The sequence below is a fragment of the Lichenostomus cassidix genome, chromosome 7, assembly GCF_008360975.1.
Source record: "Lichenostomus cassidix isolate B80296 chromosome 7, HeHo_3.0, whole genome shotgun sequence".
NCBI classification, from domain to species: Eukaryota; Metazoa; Chordata; class Aves; order Passeriformes; family Meliphagidae; genus Lichenostomus; species Lichenostomus cassidix.
The window spans coordinates 28705982-28731743 of NC_139488.1; the positions used below are offsets into that span (position 1 = coordinate 28705982).

The 25762-nt window shown below is 36.9% G+C and overlaps 1 protein-coding gene across 5 annotated transcripts in view; it reads right to left on the reverse strand.

Moving 5' to 3' along the window:
* Positions 1 to 5557: 5557 nt before the first annotated feature.
* The window catches only part of ZNF148 (zinc finger protein 148), a 41410-nt gene continuing 21205 nt past the window's right edge, over positions 5558 to 25762 (reverse strand). For 2 of the 5 annotated variants that reach the window (XM_085066994.1, XM_085066995.1), the window contains exons 3-7: positions 24905 to 25030; positions 21737 to 21860; positions 20988 to 21071; positions 14998 to 15116; positions 5558 to 14652 (exon numbers count right to left, since the gene is read on the reverse strand). In XM_085066994.1, coding sequence (XP_084923120.1) covers positions 13063 to 14652; positions 14998 to 15116; positions 20988 to 21071; positions 21737 to 21860; positions 24905 to 25030 — 2043 coding nt within the window. In that variant the 3' untranslated portion in view covers positions 5558 to 13062. Of the gene's footprint in view, positions 14653 to 14997; positions 15117 to 20987; positions 21072 to 21736; positions 21861 to 24243; positions 24390 to 24904; positions 25031 to 25762 lie in introns of those variants that run through there. The other 3 variants (XM_085066998.1, XM_085066997.1, XM_085066996.1) reach the window with 3 other exon arrangements.

Sequence of the window (25762 nt, forward strand, 5' to 3'; positions counted from 1 at the left end):
AGACACAGCAAATTTCTGCAAGTGGCAGAAAAGGAAAGCAAGAGTTTAGGGAAGACACATGACTTCTTGAAGGAGGATGAAGCCTGCAGAAATCATAGAATGGTTGGGGTTCAAAGGGACCTTAAAGATGACCTTAAAGATCACTTCATTCCAACTGTGCTCTGGGCAGTGATACCTTTCACCATAGCAGGCTGCTCAAAGCCCTGTCCAACCTGGCCTTGAAGGGATGGGGCATCCACACAGCTTCCCTGGGCAACCTGTGCCAATGCTTCACTAGCCTCACAGTAAATAATTTCTTCACAGTGTCTGATCTAAACCTGCTCTCATTCTGTTTGAAGCCACTCCCCTTTGTCCTGTCACTCCATGCTCTTGTCAATAGTCTCTCTCAGTGTTTCTTTTAAGCTCCCTTCAGGTGCTGGAAAGCTGCAATTAGGTCACCCCTAAGCCTTTTTTCCCAGGCTGAACAATCTCAGTTCTATGGATACCCCATTCCTGGAATATTTTGGAATCTGTCTTCCACTCCCTTCTCTTTACACTCTACAACTACCATTGAACAGGTTCTGCCAGATTCTCCCATCTTGAGGGCCAGTGAAAAAGCTGAAACAAGTATCTTGAATTAGCTGCAGAACTGGTGAAGAGTCACTAATTCCCCAAGGACCAAGCCCTGCAGCCTACCTGCAGGCACTTCTGTGCCCTGCTGCCCCTCAACACACACAATAAGGTGTGTGCAACTGGTAAAGAAGTTTCTTGGGCCAGCTGCTGCTGCCACTCACCACTGCTGAACACTCCTGCCTCACTGGAAAGAACCGCAGGAGAAAATCAGTAAAAGGTGTTTTTTCAGGGACCATATTGACACATTCGAATCACCAAGCACTGCTGCTAAGAAGCATTTGCAGGATTGCACAATGTTGATCTCTGTCTGCTCCTATTTAAGACATGGCAATTTTCAACATTTTCCTTCTTGGCAAGAGAATCCTTCCAAGAGCAGCAGCACTCCTTCAGGAGAGCTGCATGCATTTCAGAACCAGTGTCTTCCTGTGAGTCTTCCTCCATGACACTTCGAGGCCTTCCAGGAAAACCATCACAAACAATCTGAGAAAGTTTTCTGAAAGTCCTAATTAAAATTCTCTCCTAATTAAAATTCTTTCTCATTATGCTGAGTACCTTACGTCTACTGGGAATAAAAGGGGGGGGAATGAAACTAAGAGTTAACATTTTTTTGTCAAAGTCCAGTTCTTGAGTACTTTTATGGCTAGCAAAGGACACTGTGAGTTCCACAGACCAGCTGGAACCTCCTCCTTCAACTTACGTGGGTCCTGGGGACTGGCAGATGGAACCATCCAAAGCCTGGCAGACCCATGTAGTGGACATCCTGAAATGTGATTTGAGAAGACTTTTGATGGTCCATTTGGTGTCACTCAGTGGAAATTGCTCCAGGGAATGGAGCCTGGAAATGGATTTAAGAAAGTAAAGAGGGTGACAAAAGGTTACATGGGATAAAACAGGTATGGGAACAATGGAGGTGTCAAAGATATAAACAGGACCCCAGAAACAGGGAAAGCAGCAGCACAGAGATCAGTCAGCAAGAGAAGATGTGAATTTGAAACATCCCCAAGTCTGAGCCATCCTGTGAAATGTGGAAACGATTGATTCCTAATAGGATGGATATTAATTCTCACATACTTCATCACCATCTTCTTCAGCTGCTAGACATACATGTCTTACAACGCAGCAAAGTGTGATTTTCATGTACACACACAGCACACACTGTGAATAAAATACCCAATTTAGCTAATCACATCATTTAATGATTACAAACCCTAGATTGACAATAAAATGGGCTCTGACACAGAGTATGTTCTTAGACTAAATGAAGAGACAATCTTTTCCAAGTTCACTCACAGCTGCAAACTGTAAAATACTCTGTCTTTAAACTGGATTTTTACCTGGTGCTGTTCAGTGTGTGTAATAGCAGTTATCAACATAATACCTGAGCATCACTACAAACAATATTGTTTCAATTCCTTAAAATGGATTTCCAGGCAACAACTCTGTGAGAGCCAATACTGCCAAAGTGCATTTCCACACCCACAGTGGGGACTCACGCTGTCCTTATGGCTCATTTTCAAGTAGCTGCAACATCCATCACTGTAGCTACGTGTTTGACTTGGAGACTGATCAATCATCCTGCTCACTTCCTCTAAGGTAACAGATGTTGTCTAAAAGAAAATTCCCCTTTCAAGAGTTCTGGTTTGCAGGAAAAGATCACAGTCCCACTGGTACCCTTGCACTTGCTTATCTGTCTTTCTGAGCTGTCTTTCTTAGGCTGTTCTGTCTATAATTAGCTTTGTAAAAAAAGATTATTTCAGGAACTGGCAAGAGAAATGGAAGACAGGACTTGAGAGAAAACTAACAAGTCATCCTTTCAGCTTCTGATGTCATACTCTGTTTTGTTCTTGCACATCACTGCATGATCAAGATTACCTTGCAATTACCCTTAACATTCCCAGCACTCGCAGTTGTTGCTTTATCATCTCTCATGACTCAGTTTATCTTGTGAGAAGACTGATTAAGGATGTTCTGCTCCTGAAGAGCTTTCAGAGTATAACACACATTCTGGACAATCATTATTCGTATTTCAACAGAGAAATATATTTTTATAAATTACACTGCTAAAGTAATGAGTCCTTTTGGTTTCATCTGGGCCACACTAGCACTTTTGATCTAACAAAAGCTGTTACTTCTGCCTCTTCGAAATGGCACTAATGATCACATCTGACCATGGAAACAAACAAAGATTTTATGTGAATGGTAACGTGGCACTACTTCAGTGGCACTACTTCTATTTCCACAAGCTGGGCCAGCTTACCTCTCTCAGGCTGCGCAGCTGAGAAGGTATCACCTCCTCTAAATGAAAGCAGCTACATATAAGCTACTGCCAAGGCACTGATCTATCTCAAAAAGATGTCTGCACAAAGCCTGGTCTGGGACTAGGCACCCACATTTCCAGCCAAGAGGCTTGGAAGACACAGCTGCTGGCCCAATGAAATCACACAAGCAGAGATCACGCAGCAACATGTCTTGGCTCTCCTGTGGAAGACAGGCAGAGCTGCCCAGGAAGATGGACTCCGAGTGGGAAAAACAACAGTGACTTGTACACCCAGCAAACATCCAGAAGTGAGTTGAACTAACGGAGGAAGGAACTGGATTCCAAGCTTTCTGCATGATGTGCATGGCCACCGACACTGGCAAAAGTGATGTAGGCTGGTTGGACTGCAAGAGACACGTGCACACATTTTGAAATGGAACCTCAGCAAATCATCCTATTTAATCCCTACCAGTGACTTGTACATGTATGCATTCGAAGCAGATGGTGCAGCAGGGATGTCAGGAACTTGAAGACCAGCCCTGGTGTGAAAGGGGAAGGGTGCTGCGGAGGAGGCAACTTACCTGAGCAACCAGGGCAGGGCTGTTGGCTTTGGAAAGGACAGCACAGATGGGCTCCTTTCTAACCCCCTGTTCCAGTGAACAGCTCTCTTCTTGAAACTTCGTGTCTTGGCAACTAAAGCAGACAAAAAAGCAAACAATATTCTACAGAAGACTAACTTCTGTTGATTTGGCAAGTGCAATGCAGAAGATAACCAACAAATGGGTCACTCTTTGAGACTACTTTCCTAAGCCAACACACCTCCAAATCTTGGAACTTTCATAACCTGCTGTCTATCCTGAAGCCACAAAATAGTTTATCCTGTGCAGTGCAAGAAAAATATTAACTTCAGAGATATATTTTTAATGCCTCTAAATAAACAAATAACCAATTCTTTTAACAGAAAACTGCTTCCTTCTCCTAGCAAAAAAACAAAGCAAGCTAATTTAAAGGGACTACTTTTCTCATTCAACACAAAAAGTAGGTTCTGATAATTCTTTTCAATATCAAAACGTGGAAAAATATTTTTTCAGTATCACTTTACTCTTTGATGGTATTAATCATGTAAGTCGATAAGCAGAAGTGATTAGTTTTGATTTCTTATTTCCACTGCATAATTAAATCAAATGAAAATCAGTATAATTAATGTAAGCGAACACAAAAACAAGCAGGGTGGCTGAGTACACAGACACTACATCATCAGGCACATTGCAGAGTCAGAGTGCACCCCAAACTTAATACTATCAAACATGAAATCGTTAAAAGCAGTTACTATGCTGGCTGGATATTAACATACCATGCTAAGTTCTCTAAGGTATTTCAAAAAGACAATACCATATCGTGCATGCTGGAATAAGATTGAAACCAAGTCCTGTCCAGTGCCAGAGCTGTGTTCACATCCTGCTCCAGGGGTACATAGAGACAGGTAGTGCCTCCCACATCTCAGAGGGACTGAGCAGGGGCATTTCCTCCAGCCAGGCTGAGCCTGTGCTGGTGCAGGCAGTGACTACCTTGGGCTGTGTGTGGCCACCCCTGCCAGGGCTGCTGTCCCCAGGTGAGACATCAGAACAAATCTCCTGTGCGCCTTTCTCTGCTAGGGCCAAATCCAGCCAGCTGAGCCAACATCCTCAGCAGGGTGCAGGCTAAGGCCAGACAGAAGCACCTCTCATGCAGCCACCACTGCCCAGAGGAGATTCCCGAGGTGGCTGGTGGACACCCAGCCCTGCTGCACCCACCAGGTGAAGGGCTGGTAACATCCCAGACCCACCAGCTCTTCCTGCCATGCTCATCTGATCACAGCTCCAGTCTTCACACACTGCTTCACTACAGTTCTCCCTTTTTAAAAGGTATGGTGCCACTTTTAACACTTTCTTACAGAAAACTTGTTCTTACATGAAGTAAAATCAACAGAGCCAAGCATTTCACAAAAATCAAGTATTTACCAGGATGGACCCTACCAAAAGATTCAGGGAAACATTAAGCCTTATACACATGAACAAATAAAGGTGAGAAAACTGAATTATCAGTAATAAATACTATGGGGCATATTTCTGGTCTTGTAGGTGCATAAATGCTATGATCTTTTAAAGTATTTGCTTTAACAGTAGAAAAAAAATCTATGTAACAAATACTCAATATACTACACATGCTACAAAATGCTGTAGCACACACATGGCATACTGTTATCCAACACACTTGAAATCTTGAGTAATCAAGTTCACCTTTCTTACAACTGAGATTAAAACAAAGACCTAATTCTCCTACACATGAGGAGCTGCTGGCGCTGAACAAACTTGCTCCAGTGCAAACAGAAATCACAAAAGGAAAGCTGCTCTAACACTAGGTGTTTGTATTAAAGTGATTCCAGTGCAATCTTCTCAGACAACAAGGATTAAAGTTAAGGTCAGATATTTGGTTTTCTATAATCAAAGGAGGCCAGGAGATCCAAAGGAGAAGAAAACCCAAATAAGTTCTGTATGTTTCAAATCAAATATTTAAATATTTCATTTAATTGTTGAAAAGTATCCACTTCAGTTCTTGCACAACAATATGTATCTTTACATGCCTCATCTGTCTCATTAAGAAAGCAGATTTTGTTTGAAATTATCTAACATGAAAAATACTGCTAAGTCTATTCATAAAACAGTATTCTATATTTTTATTTTTCAAACAGCAAGTGACCACATTTAAAATGCATCATTTGCAAATATAAATTATCAAACTATTAGTTTAATTAAAAATAAAGCAAAAACATAACTTCCCTTAGTATCACAATACATAGAAGGGTATTATAAACCCAAAAAGACTAAGTTAACCATAAGAAAACAATAACGTCAAAAGTGATGAAACTCATTAAGTCACTTAATGAATAAATCAGTCCTAAGAATACAATACCATTCACCATGATTATGTAAAAAAAAAAATCTTTCATTGTATTATACAGATAAAACAATCCAATCCTTCATGCCACATTTTGTAAACCATGATATAAATTACACTCACAGTCAAATGAACAGGAAGAGTAACTCCCAAAATATTTTAAGATGCTTTTAGGGCAGAAATAAAGGCAGAAATAGAATCATTTAAAATATATCAAGTTTAACCAAAAAAATTCATTTGGTCAAGCCTGCTATCCAAATAGTTTTGTTTCCTGCAAAACTATTTTTGTCTTTTTTTGAATTATGAAATTTAAAATTTTTTTTACATATTAAATGTAAGTCACATGTTGAGCTACATTAAATCCTTTTATACTTTTATCATTTTGGCCTTGAGACCCAAACATCTTCCATGGACCTACACACACACACACACCACACACACACACACACACACACTCTCTCTCTTCTTGGTATCAGGAAATTCCTCATTTCACAGGAATAATGAAAGACTCACATACTGATTTCTGTGAGAAACATAAGGAATATGCAAATTCATACTTTCCAGGTTCCTATAAAACCATCTCTCACCTATATATACATACTTTAACTGATGGAATTCAGGTTACTGTCTTTTGTCTGACAATAAAGGGACGGAATAGATGATGTAGGATAAAGAAATACTGTATAATAATTGAAATAAACCTATTATCCTAAATTTATCTATACAAATTACCTTTTTTTTATTAATTGAAATACAAAGAAGGCATATTGACTTCAGGAAAATAGCACTATATCAGAAATTCACTGTAACAGTGTTTCACTATATATATCATGAGGTTTTTCATTACACAATTTCTTCTGTACACTAGATTTTGTACTGATTTATCTGTCTTCAAATCCATCACATTTTCAGATCCAATTCCGCACTATATACTATGCCTTCAAAATAAAAGGAAGTCACTTGCTTTATTGAATACCAAGTTCCCTTCCAGACAGTAATTAAAGAAAGACAAGACTACACAGACAAAGTCCAGTATAATTCATTTCTGACAATGAAAATTTCAACCCCTCATACTGTTGCAAAATTCCTCCTACTGAAATGTCTACAATAATAATAATAATTATTATAATAATAAAAAGCATACATTACATATAAAAGATACCAGTGTACTAAAAGTGACAGAAGTGGACTAGCAAATCCTTCAAAGCACATATTATATAAATGACTAGCATTTAAAAACATTTCTTTTTCTATAAAATGTAGGTCATATACATTTATAAATTGGGGGGGGGGGAGGTTCTAAAGCAGTGATGACTGTTCAAATAGATATGCTGCTCTGTACAGTCTAATACCTATTCAATTCAAACTGTAAGTTTGACACCTAGTTTATCAGAATAAACCCATCTCATCATCTCATAGCTCATAATTTGAAAAATATGCAACTCAAAGGAAGAGGTGACTCAAAAGTTCACTGTTTATCTGCATATGAAATAAGAAGAGAACTACTCCTTTCTATGGGTGGCCCAAGTCTCATCAGTTCAGTATCAGGACTTAAAGACTCCGAATTTCTGTAGAGGAACTGTCAGGAATCAGCACAGAAGCAGAATAGTATCTCTGATCCTTCAGAGACACAGCTATTCAACCTTAGCAGTCTTCCTCATCTCGCAGAAGTGCAGCCAAGCCATTCATTTCTCACTCAAAGTGGATGAAGCCATAGATCTAAAGACTGTCCTCTCTGTGACTGAAATTGTGCTCTGTAAACAATGTTATACATTCCAGCAGAGGAGGACATCTGAATTTATTTATAAAAAAACGATTAAGAATATTCATTAACTCAAACAAGGCTATTAACTCCCAAAGGTATTTTTGGAACTTATCCTTATGCTACTTGTCAAGTTAGCACTGTCATGTATTATTGCTTACAAACAGTACATCATCATATGCCTTCTAACAGAGCAGTACTGTGATCAGTTCATATTTACAGGCTTTTTTGTTTGTTTTTAAACAAGCTATAAAAACATTACATACTTTACAGACAATACAAATACCCAGGTCAAACAAATGGAATGCATAACAATAAGAAACGTCATAAAGGAAGACTGACATAAGTCCTTGATTGTCAAGACACATTTATATTTATATATAAACTCTAGCTGTGCAGAATCAAAGATTCAATCATAGGTACATCCTTATTTGATAAATCATATTTACAGCATGATATTGCATAAAAAAATAAAATAATGTTGTTTACACAATATTACCTTTCCATCCATTGGATTAAGGAAAGCAAGAAACAACTCTTAGAAATGTTTGCTTGCCTCAGTTTGTGTTTCCTACCAAAAGATGTAATTTTAAAAAGGAAACAGAAGGTTTTGTATGTTGAGTAGAGCAAAAGCGACTATAAATTTATTTCCCTGACACGAAGCAAATTGAACAGAAGTTTAAATTTCAAATTAAAGACATATCTTTTCATTAGCAGTAATACTTTCTTAGTGCTTGTCCTTTGCAAAGTGAGTTTCAGCTAAATGCATTACATGCCTAACATAAACATGCATTACCGTAAGTCGAATGAACTTTCAAAGTTACAAGGCTTCATTTTAGTAAAACATTTAACTGTAGGAAACTGTAACATTATTCATTTGTTTCAGTACCAACCATGTAATTTGAAAGTTCACATGTGTACTGGTACTGACTGCATAAACATATTTCTGCCTGTCAACATTTCCAAACGGATTCCCAGGAGTACTAGGATTTTCCCTGCAATTTGTAATGGTGTTAAATGCAAACAAAGAATAAAAATCAAAGCTCTCAAAGCCAAGAAAATTTAGTTAGCAAATATACATACATAATGTAATCCAATGCTGCAAAATTCAGAGTGAATTCATCCAAATATTCTGGTTCATTTCAAATAGTTACTATGTATGATACAAATACTATAAAAATATTCTGATCAAGCATGGAATATAATGTATCTGTTCAGGTGGAAAGTTTTCATAAGAGAACATGAATACTTCAGAATAAACTCCAAAATTACAGTAGAACCCAAATAATTCGCAGCAATGCCTTAGAAACCCGTTACAAATTATAAATTTTGAAAATAGTGAAGAAGCAGGCAACAAAAGCAAGGATGTCACATCACAAAAAGTACTTTGTTCATTTATTTTGACAACTGCAATTTAGTTTTCAATACTCCTTCTACCTCCCAGTATACTAATATAGATGCTGTAGTATACTTGGGTGAAGTAGTACAGTATTATTGTGTGAGACCTTGCTACAGTACTTTTTAGACCATTGCAGGGAGGTGGGAAGGGACCATTAGGGATGTAGAAACCTATTAGATGCTCTGTTTAGAGGTCAGCGAATTAGCAAGATTTTACTGTACTTCTCAATTAACAATGAAAAGCTCCCATCATCCAAAAAAACTGACAAGTACAATATAAAATTAATACAAGTGTTATTTCACATGAATACTTTCTTGTCCTATTTTCTTCTTGAAACACAATTTTCCTAAAGACAACACTAGGAGACACAAGATCAGAAACATGGTTCTTTTATGATCCAATTTAAATTGTTTATGTTGTTATTTGTAAACCAACATACAGTAATACATATGGTTAATCCTTCTCCCCAAAACTTGTCATTTATGATTAATTCATTCTCAAATCAAATGAAGAAAATGTAAATGCCTATTAGTATACCATAACAAGCTGATTCCTTCATTGTCTGTTATATTAATGGTAAAACATATCAAAAGATTCATGCTAAAAGGGACACTGTCAAGTAATTTAGGACCAAAATATGGCCTATTAATAAGTGCGTGTGTATATATATATATATATATGTATTGTGTATATATATATATAGAGCTTGGTAATAAATGTGATCAATTTCCTCTTTTTTTAAGTTATCATTGCGCTATCACTAGTAGATATCCCCAAAAATTCCACCTTACACACACACACATATCTGATGCTCGCATGACCTTTCAGTAAGAATGTCTGCTGTTAGCTCAGGGGAACCTCCATGCTCACCCCAGCCTTACGCTGGCAGCACAAGAACAAAACAGACAATCAAAGCTGCTTTTTCCAGACATACACAGAAAACCAACAAAAATTACCAGATCAACATGAAAAGTGTGCATCTGCAGCAGATTAAAAGCAGCGAAACATGTGCAGTGAAAAAAGTTATTAAATAATGTCATTATTAAACAAGCAGGAGCCTTTAACAGAGCTAAACCTCCCAGAACTACATAAACACTTATTCCAAAATAAAAGGGGATGTAGTCAGGAATTCACAGCAGTATATTTGGCTAACTCCTCCAGTGCAGAAAGCTTCAAGCATCAGCAGATCAACTACTCACACCACTGCCTTAATTGTACACATGGAACAACCTACGAGACAGTCCCTGTGGCTTAAACAGGACTTCACAGCCTGTCCTAAGGCACAGAGTGCAGCTGGAATGGCTCAGCAGCAGGCTAGGGAATGAGCTGTGACTTAAGGAATAGCAGTTCCTCTGGTGATCCCACTTGGCTGCAGGGCAGAGCAAGTTCCTTCGCTGTACAACAGCCTCTCCCTCACACACTCTCAGAGTGATTCCCAAGTGTGATGATGGCATGGCAGAGCCACTCTCTGAGTCCTCAATCACTTTCTCACACCAGAGTGTCAATGCAGAAACTTTTTTTAAATAAAGCTGAGTCAGTCCCCTTAGAGAGAAGGAGGCTTCCTTCCTCTTACCTCCCCTATGGGGCCAGAGCAGTGCAGTAACACAGTAATAACCCAGCCTTTTTTTCTCTTCTTTTGTTCCTTGCTATATTTAACAAATAGCACAATTAATTGCCATCTCCTTGCAACATCAGGGCACAGGAACAAAAGTGCCAACACAGTGTTATTCAGGCACCACAAGCAAGGATGTCATGGAAATGAAACACTGAAAACAAAGTACGCCTTACAAGAGGTGGTTTCCTGGGATATAAGGACTGTTTATGTTATTTCTGTGCAACACAGAATGGAAAGTCAAAAAACCAAACTGACCATAAAGGAAGAAAAACAGAGAGACATGAATCAGTTTAAAAATATTATTTCAAAGAAATTGCTTTACTTTTATCATTAATAATCCATAAGGAATTTACTTTTCCCCCTTGATGCCCACTCTTTATAACTCATGGACAAATATTCAGACAAAATACTGGTAAGTCGTGCTGAAATGCCTTACTGTATTACACACAGGGTCAACAAATCAAAAGAGCCTGCTTTCTTATACAAAAGCATTAAGAAATTAGTTCATATAAACTGTATTTCCTGACAATAGAAGAAGCAGGCTATGGATAATAAATGCCCTTTCTCCCTCAACTGAACCAAGTGAAGTTAGTCCTGTTAAGTAGTGCTACCAAAAGGGAAAAGAGACAAAGTGGAATCAGTTTCCTGATAATGAAAATTCAGAGAAATATTGCTACAGCTTTGGTAAGAGGTGGGAACTGTTCTAGGTCCTGCTCAAGTTCTTTCTTAAAAGACAGGATATATTTTAGCCCCTTGAGATGCAGCCTTTTCTCCTACCCGATGGCTTTGTCTGAGAGATACCAGCTAGCAACAGTGCTGTAAAAGCATGGATGCAATCCTATTTTAAAAACCACCATATACACACCTACCTATGTGTATGTGTGTGTATGTGTGTGTGTGTGTGTTTGTTTTTCCCTGGTTAATCAGCCTACATGAGGCTTAAACTGCCTTGAACTACCAGACAGTGTCCCTTTAGGGAAGGTGCAATAGAATGAACATACAGTTCAAAAATCTGAAACTTGTTAACTTAAACTACACAATAGTGAGGCTACTCAAATCTTACCACCCTAAAAATGCACACAGAACTACTTATCGTACCATACTGTATACTTCAAGACAAAGTACTATTCAAAAAAACATATTCGTGGTACAGGGATAAACTTTGCAGTTTATTTATACTGTGAAATGCAATGAAAACTTCTGATCACTCTCCTAGGCTGGAAAAAGAAATCCCATTCACTAGCATCATTCACCAGTTTGGGTTGGTAAAATTGTAGTGACTTTCACTAAGCAAACACTAAAAAATAGGGAATTTGAATGCCCACTTCTTCAGCTTTCAGGGATACCTCAATAAATTTAACAATTGGAATTGTCAAAATTCTAGACAGAGAATTAAAACAGTTTTTACAGAAGCTAAAAATACCCAATCTCAAATATATTGAAAAGAATTGCTGGAGCTGTATGAGATGAAAATGGTGCAACCGTATCAAACCTAAAAATCTAAAAATGGTTTTATTTCTTGAGAAATCAAAAACTATAAAGTTGGCTAAGTGCTCTATGTTAATCGTTATGAGTATGTAGGGTAAGGTACAATTAAGCTTTTAAATCTTGGAATACACAGTTTGTGTAAGCATTTTGCAATTGGGAATGTCATCTACAGAGTATTTTAACTAAAACTTCAAAATCTTGGTTTCTGCATATGAAAAAGTCATTAAAAAGTTACATCTAGATTCAGCTGTACAAAGAAATACACATTACTTCAGGAATGAAGTAAAGGCTTTAGCAGTTAGGCATTTTGCTTTAAAAAGTGTTTAAAGTATTTTAAATTAATTAGACTTTTAAATAGTAGTTAGTCTATCGGAATCCACTTTCTTTCCCTCCAAACACAACTCAAGGTAATGCAAAGCAGAAATAAAGGGCACATGGTCTAAAATTATTTTTGAGAGAGACTGAAGATTATTTTTCTAGAAAATGCTTTCTTTTAAAGCCAGATTTTTTTGACTTCTGAAAATTGTTTATTCTGTGTGTTTAGTACATGTTGATTCCCTGCTGAAGAGCAATGACTATGCCAACAAGCTTAGAAATGACAATGTGAATAGTATCAGACAATAAACTGTCCTCCCAAAGCATACAAGTAAACCAGCAAGGAAACAATCATGGGGGAAAGTCTTACCTGGGGATTTTGTTTATTTTAAAATTTCATAGAAGGTAAAATATTTTCTGGATTCAAACAAGTGAATAATAAACTGCCTTTGATAGGGGCACCAACATCAGGCAGTTCAATGACTGATGGCTAACCAAAAATGTAAAAAAAAGAGAAAAAAAAAGGAACAAAAATAAGGAAGCAGTTATTGGTCTTGCTAATATCAGCTTACTTTTAACATAGCGCTCTCAAAAGCTGTACAGAATTCCATCTTATACAGAGCAACCCCCTTTTGACAAATGTGTTCTAAAGTGCCAGTATTATTTACAAAGATTTCTTAGCCAAAAGTCTGGCCCGTTGTGGCATCTGGTGAAGAAGTCATCCCAGCTCTGCTATCATTTACATTCACCAAGGGAAATTCTGGGAAATCAGCACTTGTCCCTGGTCCCCGAAGGTTCACCTGTCCATTGGCAGTGCTAAACTGAGATGATATTCCAGCTCTTGCCCCATGGTACTGAGCTCTAAAGGGCTGCTCAAAGGAGCTAATTTGATATGCTTGATGAACAGACTGTGCCTCTGCTTTCTTCTGAGAAGTTACTTGATCCAAGAAGTCCTGTGTAGAGGAGGAAGAAGAATGATTTGCCTCATCACCTGAAAAGGGAAAAGGGTGCTGCGAATCACCAACCATTAGTCCAAAGTGAGACTTGTCTGGAGTTGTTCTTAACGGAGAGTTCATTCCCGACCGAAAGCTATTGACGGGTATAGATGTGTAGACCTTCTCCATGGAAGGAAATGCTGGCTGGGTTGTAAGAGTCTGGTTATCAGTCACAAAATTAAGGCTCGGGTTGTTCAAATAGGCATCATTTTGGCTAGTTCTGTCCAAAGCTTGTTGTAAAAACTTTGAATATTCTTGTAACATACTAGCTTTATCTGATGAGGAAGCTTGAGAGCTTGTTCCAACCGTCTCAGATTGGGTCACCTCAGATACTTCAGAGGAATTGATGGATATACTGGAGGTCACTTCCGTGTCAGCCACACTGAAAGAGATCTCATGCTGTCCATTAGCCTTGTGTGAATAATGATCTAACAGAGTCTGCAGTACCTCATCTGGAATGACATTTTTGTCATGATTACCTTTAATTTCAACATTCAGTGCCTGTGTGTCTAGTATTGAGGCTGTAGCAGTTTCATCAATGACACTGGCCACAGCTGCCTGTGTTACTGAAGGCTGAGATGCTATGGTACTTACATTCAAGGCATATTCTCGACTGTTGTTACTAGCTGCTTGTAGATACCTCTTTTTCTTTAAAAACTGCATTGCATCATCATAATTAGTGCTGCTGTGTACAGGTTTACTGGGCCCTTCCTGTAACGTGTCGACTTGATCAATGTCAGCATTACCTTCGGAGTCCAGTAAACTTTGCTTATCCACAAGATCGAAGGCATACTTTGAAACCTTGCTGTCTTCATATGTAGATAAAGGTGAAATGGTTTGACTTGGCTCAAGTGGCTGCTTTAGACTCCTCTTGTTGACCTTTTTGAGAACGAGCTTCGGTGGGTGAATTTCTCCAGAATTTGCTTCCTCTAAGTGCGATCCACCGACCGAAGAATGTGGCATCTCAACAGCATATTCTGCTACCATATACTCATCTTTTACTTTAGTACTGGAAGAGTACAAAGGCAAATAGTCATTTTTGTCCTTCTTGTGCTCTGATTTATCCGAACTTTCCTTATCCCCAGATTTTGTTTTCTCTGATTTCTGCCTTTTCTTCTTTGGCAAGGAGCTGTCTTTCAGAGGCGTAGAGAAACCAGAATCTTCCTCCGATGGCAAAAAGCCAACTTTGGTGGCACTTCTGTTGGGTTTCTTCTCGCGGTTCTCATGGCACATACGTTTGTGTTTCAGCACACGATCGGTCCTGGAGAAATACTGGAAAAGATGACAATGGTGATTAGGATTATTATTACTATTTTGCAAAAATAAATGTATTACCAGAAAGACACCTTTCATTCTGACACATTTACTTGACGATTCACACAGTTTACCAATTGTTAATGAAATGTCAAACAAGAATATATAGTCAATAAAATCAAGCACAGCCAAGCTGTGACTCTGCTCCACCTGTCTACCAATGTAGCCCATCTTAACAGAAAAAACACTCATCATATATTTATTTGTATAAAATTGAGAAAGCCCCATCTTCAATACTGGTGTTCTGGGAATTGACTGGTGTTTTGGTTTCCAATCACAAAAGATTTCACTAAGTCATCTTACCTGCAAACAATATTCACACTGGTAAGGCTTCTCTCCACTATGAGTTCTTTTGTGCCTTTCCATGTGATACTTCTGAATAAACCTCATACCACATTCATCACAACGAAATGGCTTTTCACCTGATAAAAAACACGTAGAAATATTAATCCAAAAGAATAAATCAACATTTTTCCATACAATTACCAGGTCAAATACTACATTCTCTATTAGAAGCAGTAAAAGGATTTACTCTATTGCTATTGAAAAAAATAGGGCTTGCTTATATCACTATTTTTTCAATACTCAGTTGCTGATGCCTCAAATTACTTTAAGCTTTTATGCTAAAAAATCCTCCACCTTTAAAACTAAATCCTTATTCCTCTTTCCAATGTAGGTGCAGGTATGTCTTACACCTAACAAATTAAGAACTGCAAAGATGGTCTTCCTGAACTGTTGCTACAATATGCATTTTTTAGGGCAGACAACTGCATAAAAATATCTCAGTCCTCTCACCAGCTCATTAACTCAAATCCATACCTTCTAGGAGAGAATTAATGCATTTCCAAACTTTGAATATAACATTTTTTAAGGTGATTTCTATTTTTCCATGTTTTTTCCCTTATCTGCATGTGGAATTGAAATAATTCTTTTGAAAAAGTCCTACTTTGACTGGAACCCAAACTTACTTATTTTTTTTAAAAACTAATTAAAAATATTTTTAAAATAATGCCAAAAAAAGAAACCTCTGTAGCAGAACTGGAGTTCACATACTTAAAGGTTTCTCATTTTTGTTGTTTTGTTTGCTTGATTTGGTTGCTGGTTTTTTTTCTTTACTGTCATTAAATACTCGTTCAGACAATATGCACTGCCCTGAATTCTTCTTCAGTTCTCCCCTTATTTTTCCTCACAAAGAAACCCTGTAATGACCCTTTTTGAGTAGGGAGTAACTCTATATTTATTTAACTTTTGCCTTACATCTTCCCTCTGATATTTTTTCTAGGTTCCCCTGACAAAACCTAAAAATTCCAAGCACATTGAAAAGTTAGTTTTGCTTCTACAGAAGTTCACTATTAATTACTAGAACTCACCCTGAGCAACAGTGATCTTTCCTCTTAGTATTTACTATGAAATCTTTTGGACTGACATGGAGATCAGGGATTGTCTTGGCCGCATCTATTCTAGATACATCTTTGTCCTGTATACTGCACTACACTGATTTTTGGGATATAAACCATTTATGTTTTGTTTCCAGAAATATGCAGACTATTGCCATTTTCTGAGGTATTTTTATTCTTACTAATTATGCTATGAACTATTAAATTACCATAATTAATTGTTGAAACTGCAAATTTTAAATTAATAGATTTTATTATTTAAAAATGTCAGAATGTGATTTTCCATTTAGAATAGAGAAATTTATCCACATCCTTCTACAAATGAGAATACAGTACCTTAAAATAAGGTTCCAGTATTTATAGACACTAGAATGGAAAATATCTGTATCGCCCACACACGTGCTCCTAGTCAGATCATTAATGCCCAGAGTTTCAACTTCCTTAATTCCAAGCAATTTCTAAATCTTTCTCTTTGCAAGCCTATGTCCTATTTCCAATTATTAATTCTTACCTCTCCATGTGGCTTCTCAGCCAATCCCTTTCTTGGATGAAATTATTCCAATTTATTCTCTCCTAAATCAAATTATCTCCTCTCCTCAGATCTCTCAGCTTCCATCAGCTCTTTTTCTACAGGCTCACAATCTCAGCATCCCATATCTCTTCCTTCACTTGAGTTAGAGAACTTTACCATTGCTTGCTTATTAAGTACCATAAAATTTTGCTATTTTTTCAACATCTCTTGTAAATCCTAACACCTATCATATAATTCTCTCTCATACTATCTATAAGCAAATCCTCCTCTCTGGCCTATTTCTTAACTTTCAAACTCCGGTCTCATTCTTCATGTTCTCTTTATTTGTTAGGCACCTCGTGACTATGGTGCCTTACTCCCAACAAGCCTGTCGAGACTTTCTGAATCAAATTCCTTGCCTTCCATTTTCAGGTAGCTGAGGCAAGACATTTAGACATTTAGACCCCATTGCTCTTGTTTAATACACAGGAACTCTTCCATTCCCAAAGACTACTACTTAGTCCTTCTTACTTACTATCTTCTGTCCCTTTGCTCCACTATTCTACTTTGAGGGTTTTTTTTTTAATTGTCCCCACGAACAACTCTCCTAACATTGTCTCAAAGCTTGCTTTCATGCTACCTTAGACTTTCTTTTAGAGAATGGAGTGGCTGTTTGGGTTGAAAACTATCCTGAGCTTTAAAGCAAGATAGCTGAATCCTGTTCTGGCCTTGAACAGCTCTCTAAGGAGCTATCCTGCAATCCCAGGAAATGCAGAACACTTCATTAATACACTTACCTGCAGCCTTACACTCATTTCTGTAAATGAATGGACACAGAGTTCCTTAACATTTTCCTACTCAAGCTGGCTATTTGCTGGCAGAAGACTCCCCAGCTACCTATTCCCATTTCAAGGCCAAACAGGGGTTCTGTGGTTTTTTGCTGTATTATAACCACCTAATATTTTTGAGTTTTTCAGGGCACATACAAATGCACTGCTGGCCATGACTTAACAGGGAGAAAAATCTAGGGGCACTGCCCTGGAATTACTCAGCACAATAAAGAAAATAGTATTTTTCAGTAGAATTCCAGAACACTCTGAAAGTAAGATTAAGAAAAACTTTGTGAAACTGATACCCTACTTAATTTTGGCTTTAATCTTCATATGGAAGATAATGTTAGAAAAACATTAAAAATTAATACAAAGATAGGCTTCCAATAATAATTTCATCCTAGCAGAAGCCTGAAACTTCAGATGCCTTCCGCAATTTTGTTGTACTTTTCAAACAGGATCTATTGCAAAGGGAGGAGATCATTAATAACAGCCTTTTGCTAATGCAGGGAGAATCCAGCACACATTTTTCTGAAATGTCTTGGTGAGTGGGAAGGAATCAGATGTATTAAAAAAAGGTCAGAATTTAAAAATACAATACAACAATTAATGAATTATTTATGAAAACAGCCCATGTGTTGTGTCTATGTTGGCAATCTATTAAAACCAAGCAACAGAACTACTCATCAAGTGTAGTATAAATATGTGTATGAAGGCTGCAACAATTATAAACCCAGGCATCTTAAAGTCTAAACAGAAAAAAAACCAAATTATAAAATACCAAAAGAGGCAATAAAAAAACAGCATGAGTGAATAAGAAGGCACTTGAATTGTTAGCCCTGATGGTGTTTTATTTTTTTAATGTAATCTCAGTTTTTGTGTTTAAAATGGAAAGTAGGGTGGCTTACACAATTAGGACACATGAATGCATGAGTGGGTAAGGTATATAGAAACATCTCTAAGCAAAAAGTAAGCAGACGTATTTGAAAAAAAAAACCACAAACAAACAAAAGAACATTCAGCACCTTCTCCTGCCTTGTAAACTGAAAATATTTGTGTAGCAGTGACTCTTCCCTCTCTTACAACTAAAATAGCAATTTTCTGTATCATTAGGGACAAGTTTAGCAGCAGGGTTCCAACACTGCTGCCCTCCTCTACACACAATTATAAGCAAATTTTGTATTAATGCAATGCCTGCTTTTAGATGCAACTGTTTAATTATTTACACAGAATAAGGCTGTTCATTGATTGCTTCCTAACTCCCTCACAACATTTCCTTTGAAGGAGTGGTTCAGAGAACTGAAGTCAAATCAGACTGGAACTAGCTAGGGCACCTGGAAATTGGGGGCTTGTAACAAGCATAAAATGGGGCTTCTACCTGTGAGTACTCTCTTTGATTGGCTTAAAATAAACAGGAAAACTGGATAAACATCTTTAAAAGGTTCAGAGATTTCCTGCTCTTCATCAGTGTTTTGAACACTGCACAAAAGCTGGTGCTAAAGTGGTGATTCATGGAGATAAAAAAGCAAAATAAAAAGAACAAAAGTATTGAATAAAGTTAAGAAACGTTTTTTAAAAAATAGGAATAATACAAACAGATCTTTACTTCCATCAAAGTGAAAAAAGACCCACTGCTCACCTTCTCATTAGAGAAGCAAGTTGAAAATTCATCTTTTCTGGATGGGTTTAGTTATGCAGTCCTGAACAAGAGAGTGACTACACAAACAGCTAAGGCCTAGTAGTGAACACGGTCATAGAGGTGAAAGCACAGGCAGGTATACAGAGTGCCATATAGCTACACTGTAACTGACTGAAGCCAAAAATTAAACACTAGTTAAATTCTTGTTAACTAAGAGGCCTTCAGAAAAAATTTTGCCACTCCTGGAAGGTGTATTTTACATGTTTTCTCCTGTTACTAGCTGTCACCTAGGAAAATGGTTCAACCAATTAAACAAAAGCACCATCTTCTATTTTCTGAGAAACAGCCAAACTATACCTCAGGGTGCTAAGGAAAGGAGGAAAACACAGTTATCTAAAAAAGTCAGGTAACAGTATGGTTAATTAGTTAAATGGCACCTTTTTCTCTGCTAAACAAAGACTAGCACATGTAAGAGCTGGCATAAAAACCTACAATCCCACCACAACCACCCCCTCCCTCCAAAGCTTACAATTGACACAGAATTCTCATTAGAGCTAGAAGCTAAATTTAAAAAGATAATTAAATCAATTCATAAAATATTTGCAGTCAAGTGTTAATTAACTATATTGCCCAGACTCTCATTTTCAAAGCCACGTACAGGGAATAATCCTCATTTGAAAAAAAAAAAAAAGAAAAATCTTCCAAAAAATGTGAAGACTGCACTTAAATTTTTGCCTTTTTTGGGGGGGTTGGGGGGCAGATAGATGGAAGAGACTGAATGAGCATTCCTTTCAAGAATAAGTATCTACACAAAGTGGAGGCGGCATGGTTCACCAATTCAGAGCCAGTGGAAAGACTAGGAGCAGAACAAAGACACTGGACAGAAGAATGGAAGACTCTTCTGTGGCTGACTGGCTGAAGGAAACCTACTTAGTCTGGACTCATGGCAACCTAGGATACAAAAATCCCATAAACAACAGGGCATTTGTGCATGTAACTCCCTGTACACTGCTCTGAAAATTCATTTTGCAGAGTTTTTTCTCCCTCTCAACCCTTGCACATGCACACACTGCACTGCGTGTTAGTAGCTTTCATATCCATTTAAATGCTACAGCCAAGAAACACTGTGCACATTCACCAGCTCTGCTTTTCTGAAAAAGAGGCTGAGAAATTGGCATCTAGTCCAAAAGGGACCATATTACAAAATATTTAAAGAGGGATTGAAAGGCCATGCACCAAAATGCCAAAAACCCAATGAAACCAAACCTGTAAAGAATGTGGTTCTGTGTGGTGCAACAAGATTAAAAAATAAACACATATAAACTTTAACTCTCTTTGGCTTAAAGCTCCAGGCCTCATTTGACCTATATTGCATATTTTTAAACTAAGACTCTTATTTTTAGAACAGTTCTGAATTAAACCAAAAAGAAGAAAAAAAAGTGAAAAGAAAAGCTGATACTAATACCTTTGGGGTTAGGCATTTTGGCCATTTTAGTCCTGGCACTTTTCCATCAAATTCCAAACAAACAAACAGACAAACAAATCTATGGAAATGCAATTTGGAAGTCCCCCTTGTCTGAAATAATTTGATACAACAAAAGACAGAACTGCTTAACAAACTTTGACTTTTATGAATGCACAAACTTCAGGATTTGCTGCTCTGGGGTTATTTATAGAAAACTACTTTCAGATCTGCTTACTGGAGTTCATACTCATTTTACAGCCAAAGGAAAGTGGAACAAGTTGAAAGCACATAACTAATTTCTTTTTAAAAGTTTTGTAACTTTATCACATGTGTTAAATTAAAACAAACTACAACAGGGTTTTAGGCTGCATATTTATTACCAGAAACCTTGCCTGAGTGGGGAAACAGTTTTTAAGCACGCCAGTAAAGATACTCAAGGCACTATACTCACCAGTATGAATCTTCTCATGCCTCTGTAGCAGGTACTTCTGTATGAAACGCATGTCGCACTGACTGCACTGAAATGGTTTTTCACCTTGAACAATATAATTCCACATCCATAAGTTAATAACTACACACTGTTGTTTCTGATAACTATTTTCGAGGAATATTAAAAGGTGTATTAAAAAAACCAGCATCTGAGCGAATTCCAAGAATACCCTGACACCAACAATCATTTGCCTGACTACGAATATGAACTGCAGAGTTCTCTCCATGATCCTAAGAGTCACATTAAGACTAGCACGGAAGAGTGATCTGGAATGGCTGTAATTTCCTCATGAGCAAGATCAATCAGGATGCTGGCATAGACTGCATTCAGGATACTGGCAAGCTATTATAACAGTAAGTACCTTTTTCACTTCTCTGAACAGAGAGATACCTCATCAGGCAAATAAGCAGCCGCAGCACATTTTACAAAGGGGTCAATTTTTGGCACTTAGGCTACAAGTCAACCCATTACTTTCTGATAAAGAAAGAAAAGAAACCTTGTGAACAGTTAGCTCTTTCGTTTATTAAATATATGTTGATTTTTCTTTTTCCTGATATTCTTTTGACACTTTGGTGCATGGAATCTCTAAGCTTAGATGCCAAGTTAGCTACACTCTTAGAACTGAAATTCGCATAGAGCTGAAAACATTTTTAACATAAATAAACAACTCTTTATATAGTAGAAAAGACAAATTTGAAGTCAAGCAGTACCTGTATGAATGAAGACATGTCTCTGTAAATGGTAGTTGGTTCTAAAGGCAGCATTGCAATGCTCACAAACATGAGATTTGTGGGTTTTCAGACCAAGTGATCCATCCTCATTTATTGTAAGGATCTATTTTAAAAAGAGTAAAATTTGTTCTCACACTACCCTCTAAAGATGTCTTATTAACTACAAAAAAAAAACATTAATTTTTTCGATGCAGAAAATGTAAATATTTCAGATAAAACAATTCTAATTTCTACAAAACTATGCGTTAAGCTTCTAATACACATTTCCAATTGCAGTCCAATCCAACTTGTGTCTCGTTGTGCATTAAGAGATACTTCAACTGGACGGAGACAAAAGCAGCTCATGGAAAATCAGCTTAGAGCTTCCCTAGGCACAGCTGAGTCACTTTATACACTACTGTTTATTTTGTGCATCTGTTGGAAAGGATGAAAAGTAATCAAACCACTTCTGGGCACTAAACCATGGATAATCATATTTAAAAGCAAAAGCAAAAAGTTATATTCTTTTTTTTCAAATCACAACTCTAAATGTTTGCTAAAAGTCATTAAAGCTTAACCAGAATAGTCATATATATTATCTACAGCTATATAATACCAATAGTCTCAAAGGTTAAATTATATTTTAAAAACCAAAATCCCGAAGCCAAACAACCAAGAAAATAATATTATTCTTCTCCCCTTTCAGGTTTGTCACTCAATAAAGTATTGCTCACTTAATATACATATTAAAGCATCTCCTTGATGACTTCAACTTGCAACACGCAATTGCTTTGCTGTCAAACAAAGTCACTATTTTCATAAAAAGGTAAAAAAACTTAAAAGAAATGCACCATATCTACCTTATTCAATAAAGCTAAAGCTAATCACAAGTTTTCTCTAATTTGTCAAAAAAATAAAAATAGAAAACTAAACCAAAACACAAACCCTCTACTATCTCTGGCAAGAGAGTAAGAAAACCAGTAAACAAATTACATTTACAAAAGTCTTGCTTAACTGCAAACAGAACTATAAAGAAGAGCTTAAGGAACCTTAAATAATACAGTTTAGTCCCTTGTTATTAACAAAAAATAAAAGTATGCTGGGGAAATACATCTGCAATTTGATTAGCTACAGCGTTTTAAGTTTTATGATAATGACAGTGATGAGAAAGAGAGAGTAAATAACTGAAACAGTATCTCTGAAATAGTAGCAAATACTGTAGGATCTACTTAATTTTTAATTCTCCTGCATCAAAACAAGAGTGAAAGTCTCAAACTAACAAATTCTTGTGCATTCACTCTGAAGGACAAGCACATTCATACGTTTGTAAGATTGGTGTGTTAAAGCTCCAGTCACAGAGATAATTATAAAAACTCTGTTCTGTAACAATATCCAGCTGATGAAGCTGACTGCATCTTTAAAATAAATTTAAATACATGTTATGAAATGCTTTTCACATATTATATCGAAATTTTAAAATAATTGTGTAGAAAATACACTTAATTTCATGGTTATCCTAAACCTGGGCTCTTCTACTTCATCTATTCCTTGTACCACCTCTTAAATGATAAGAGTTAACTTTGTCAGAGCAGCTTCCCTAATAAAAGCAACCAAGAAGCTTGTGCATGTGTGTGTGTGAGCATGCGTGTGTGTCCATGTGTGCACGTGTGTGTGTGTGTGGAGGAGGGAAAAGGAGACAGGAGTCACAAGAGCTAATGACTTCTTCCTTATCTGATTACTGCATTGATATAAAATGGAATTTATAACATTTCAGTATGTTAACTGACTTCCATTGGTCAGAGTTCCAGCTGCTGTTTGGATGGAAAATCAACCCCATTACTCTGGAAACACTGAAACTGCAGTAGGCTCTCACCTAGGTCAGTCCTTCAGCTTTTTTCTGCCTTTCTACTCTGACAGGTCTGAAAAAGGGGAAGAGAGACTGAAAAAGAACCTGTTTAACAATTCTCCTAATCATTTTTCAATCTTTTGTCATCTCAAAAGACTAACCCTGGCAGACTGGGAGATAAAAAGGAAGCATGCAAGTACACGTCTGTAGAAAGAGGGGCACACGCCTCTTCTACCTTGCCATGTTTCCATGGAAGTGATCTCTGGATGTACTCAACCTAGATCTCCTTTTTTCTCAAAGGGAGAAGTGAGGAAAAAAATGCACAGCATTTGGAACTTGCTTCCACACCCAATCTGAAGCAATTTCTCAGCTTTCCAAGAATATACAGGTGTAACCTTATTTGACAGTGCTCTGAGGAGGACTGGAGGGTCCTGCTCTCAGGGCAACAAAAAGGAGGTTTGGGAGACATTCTTTGTATTATGGTCAGTTTTCCTTTGATTTAAAAACAGTCTGGATTGATTTCTGAGTAGGCTTATTTTAATGCTGCTGTGTAATAACATATAACTGATTTATTTCTATCAGAGAAGCCTGTACATGTTCTATTTTAAGTCTGAAGATTAATACTGATTTGGGGAATTACTAGAAGATATAACACTGCTACCTCATGAGGTGAAATGATTCTGGTTTTATCTGAAGTGCTTCTCAACAGAAGAAAATTGTTTTCAGACATACAGGGATACATACTCCTCATGAATGGATCTACAAAACAAATTTTTAAGTAACAAACCAGCAGCTAGGGTAAGAATCTTTTGATATAAATAAATACATATATGAAGATGATTATGACCACAGGAATTTTCCCTACCAGTAAATTATTTTATATATATTAGTAAACTTTTTAGAATTTTCGAAACTACGATTTTAGATTTCTTTTTAAAAACTTTTCACTACTATGCATGAAGCATATAAAATTATCAGGCTCACAGAAAAGCACAACTATTATTAGATAGATACAGAGTAATGATTTATAAATGGTCTACAAAGCTACTGACTCATAATTTAAAAAAAAAATATTTGGAGAGAGAACTGCCTGGAGAGACAGATGTTAAAATATGTCAAGAGTTCATGATGCTAAAAAGAGTTCAAAGAAAAACACTGTTATATCAGTTTTGTTTTGGGTCTCTGGTGAACTTCAGAACTGCATCTTTACTGAGCAAACAAACAATTTCCAGCCTAACTCGTTCAAATGCTAATGAAATTAGTCATAGTCAACCAAATCTTCAGGTCCTTTTAATCTTGGTTTTGCCAAATCAATGTCTTACTTTTGCTGGTGAACGCTGTTTTCTTTTCTTCTTTTTCTGCAAATCTACTGGCTCTCGTATTTGTTTTTTGTCTCGTTTCTGTTGTTCAGATGCATCAGTAAAGGTAATTTCTTGCTTTACACTGATCTGTTAAGATACCAAGTGCCAGTTTCAGGTAAGGTTCTCACTACAGAAAAGCAATTTTTCAATTTTAGAAGATGACAAACTGCTGAAACAGAAAACCTTTTCCTAAGGGAATTATCTTCTGGCTTCACTCTTTCAGAAATTTAAGTGAAAGAATTAATATGTATCTTAAATAAAAAGGGCACAGTTAATTTCCTCAGTAACATTTTGATGTATCCTTTCATTCATCTCCCAAGGTCTTTTTTCCTGACCTGTGGTGACTTTGAGATCAGTTCATATGTTAAAATCACTTCCATCTGTAAAACCATTCAGTTTTTCATACCTATTTTACTTTAGTACGTGCTGTTGTCAATGCAAGATTTAACGGAATATTTTATTATATATTTAAAACAGAAGTATTTTTTAAGAAAAAAAAGACCAGTTCTAATGAAGTTTTGGGGAAAAAAATTAAAAATCTCGATCTAATGTGAATTTTAGTAAAGACCATGATACTCTTACATCTTTCTAACACCTGAGCCACCTGATCTACAGCTAACAGAGTAGTGTTTTAACAGTGCTGTGTTTCTGAAGATTATTCTTCATGTGTAAGGCTATCTACTTTTACAGTCCTGGTGATTGTCCTTATGTTTGAAGGGTAACAGTGATGATGTGCTGCATTACAGACAAATGCTCTGTTTTCAAAAGGAACTCATCTCTATGCTCTCTGGGAAAGCCAAGGTATGCCTTCTATGAGAT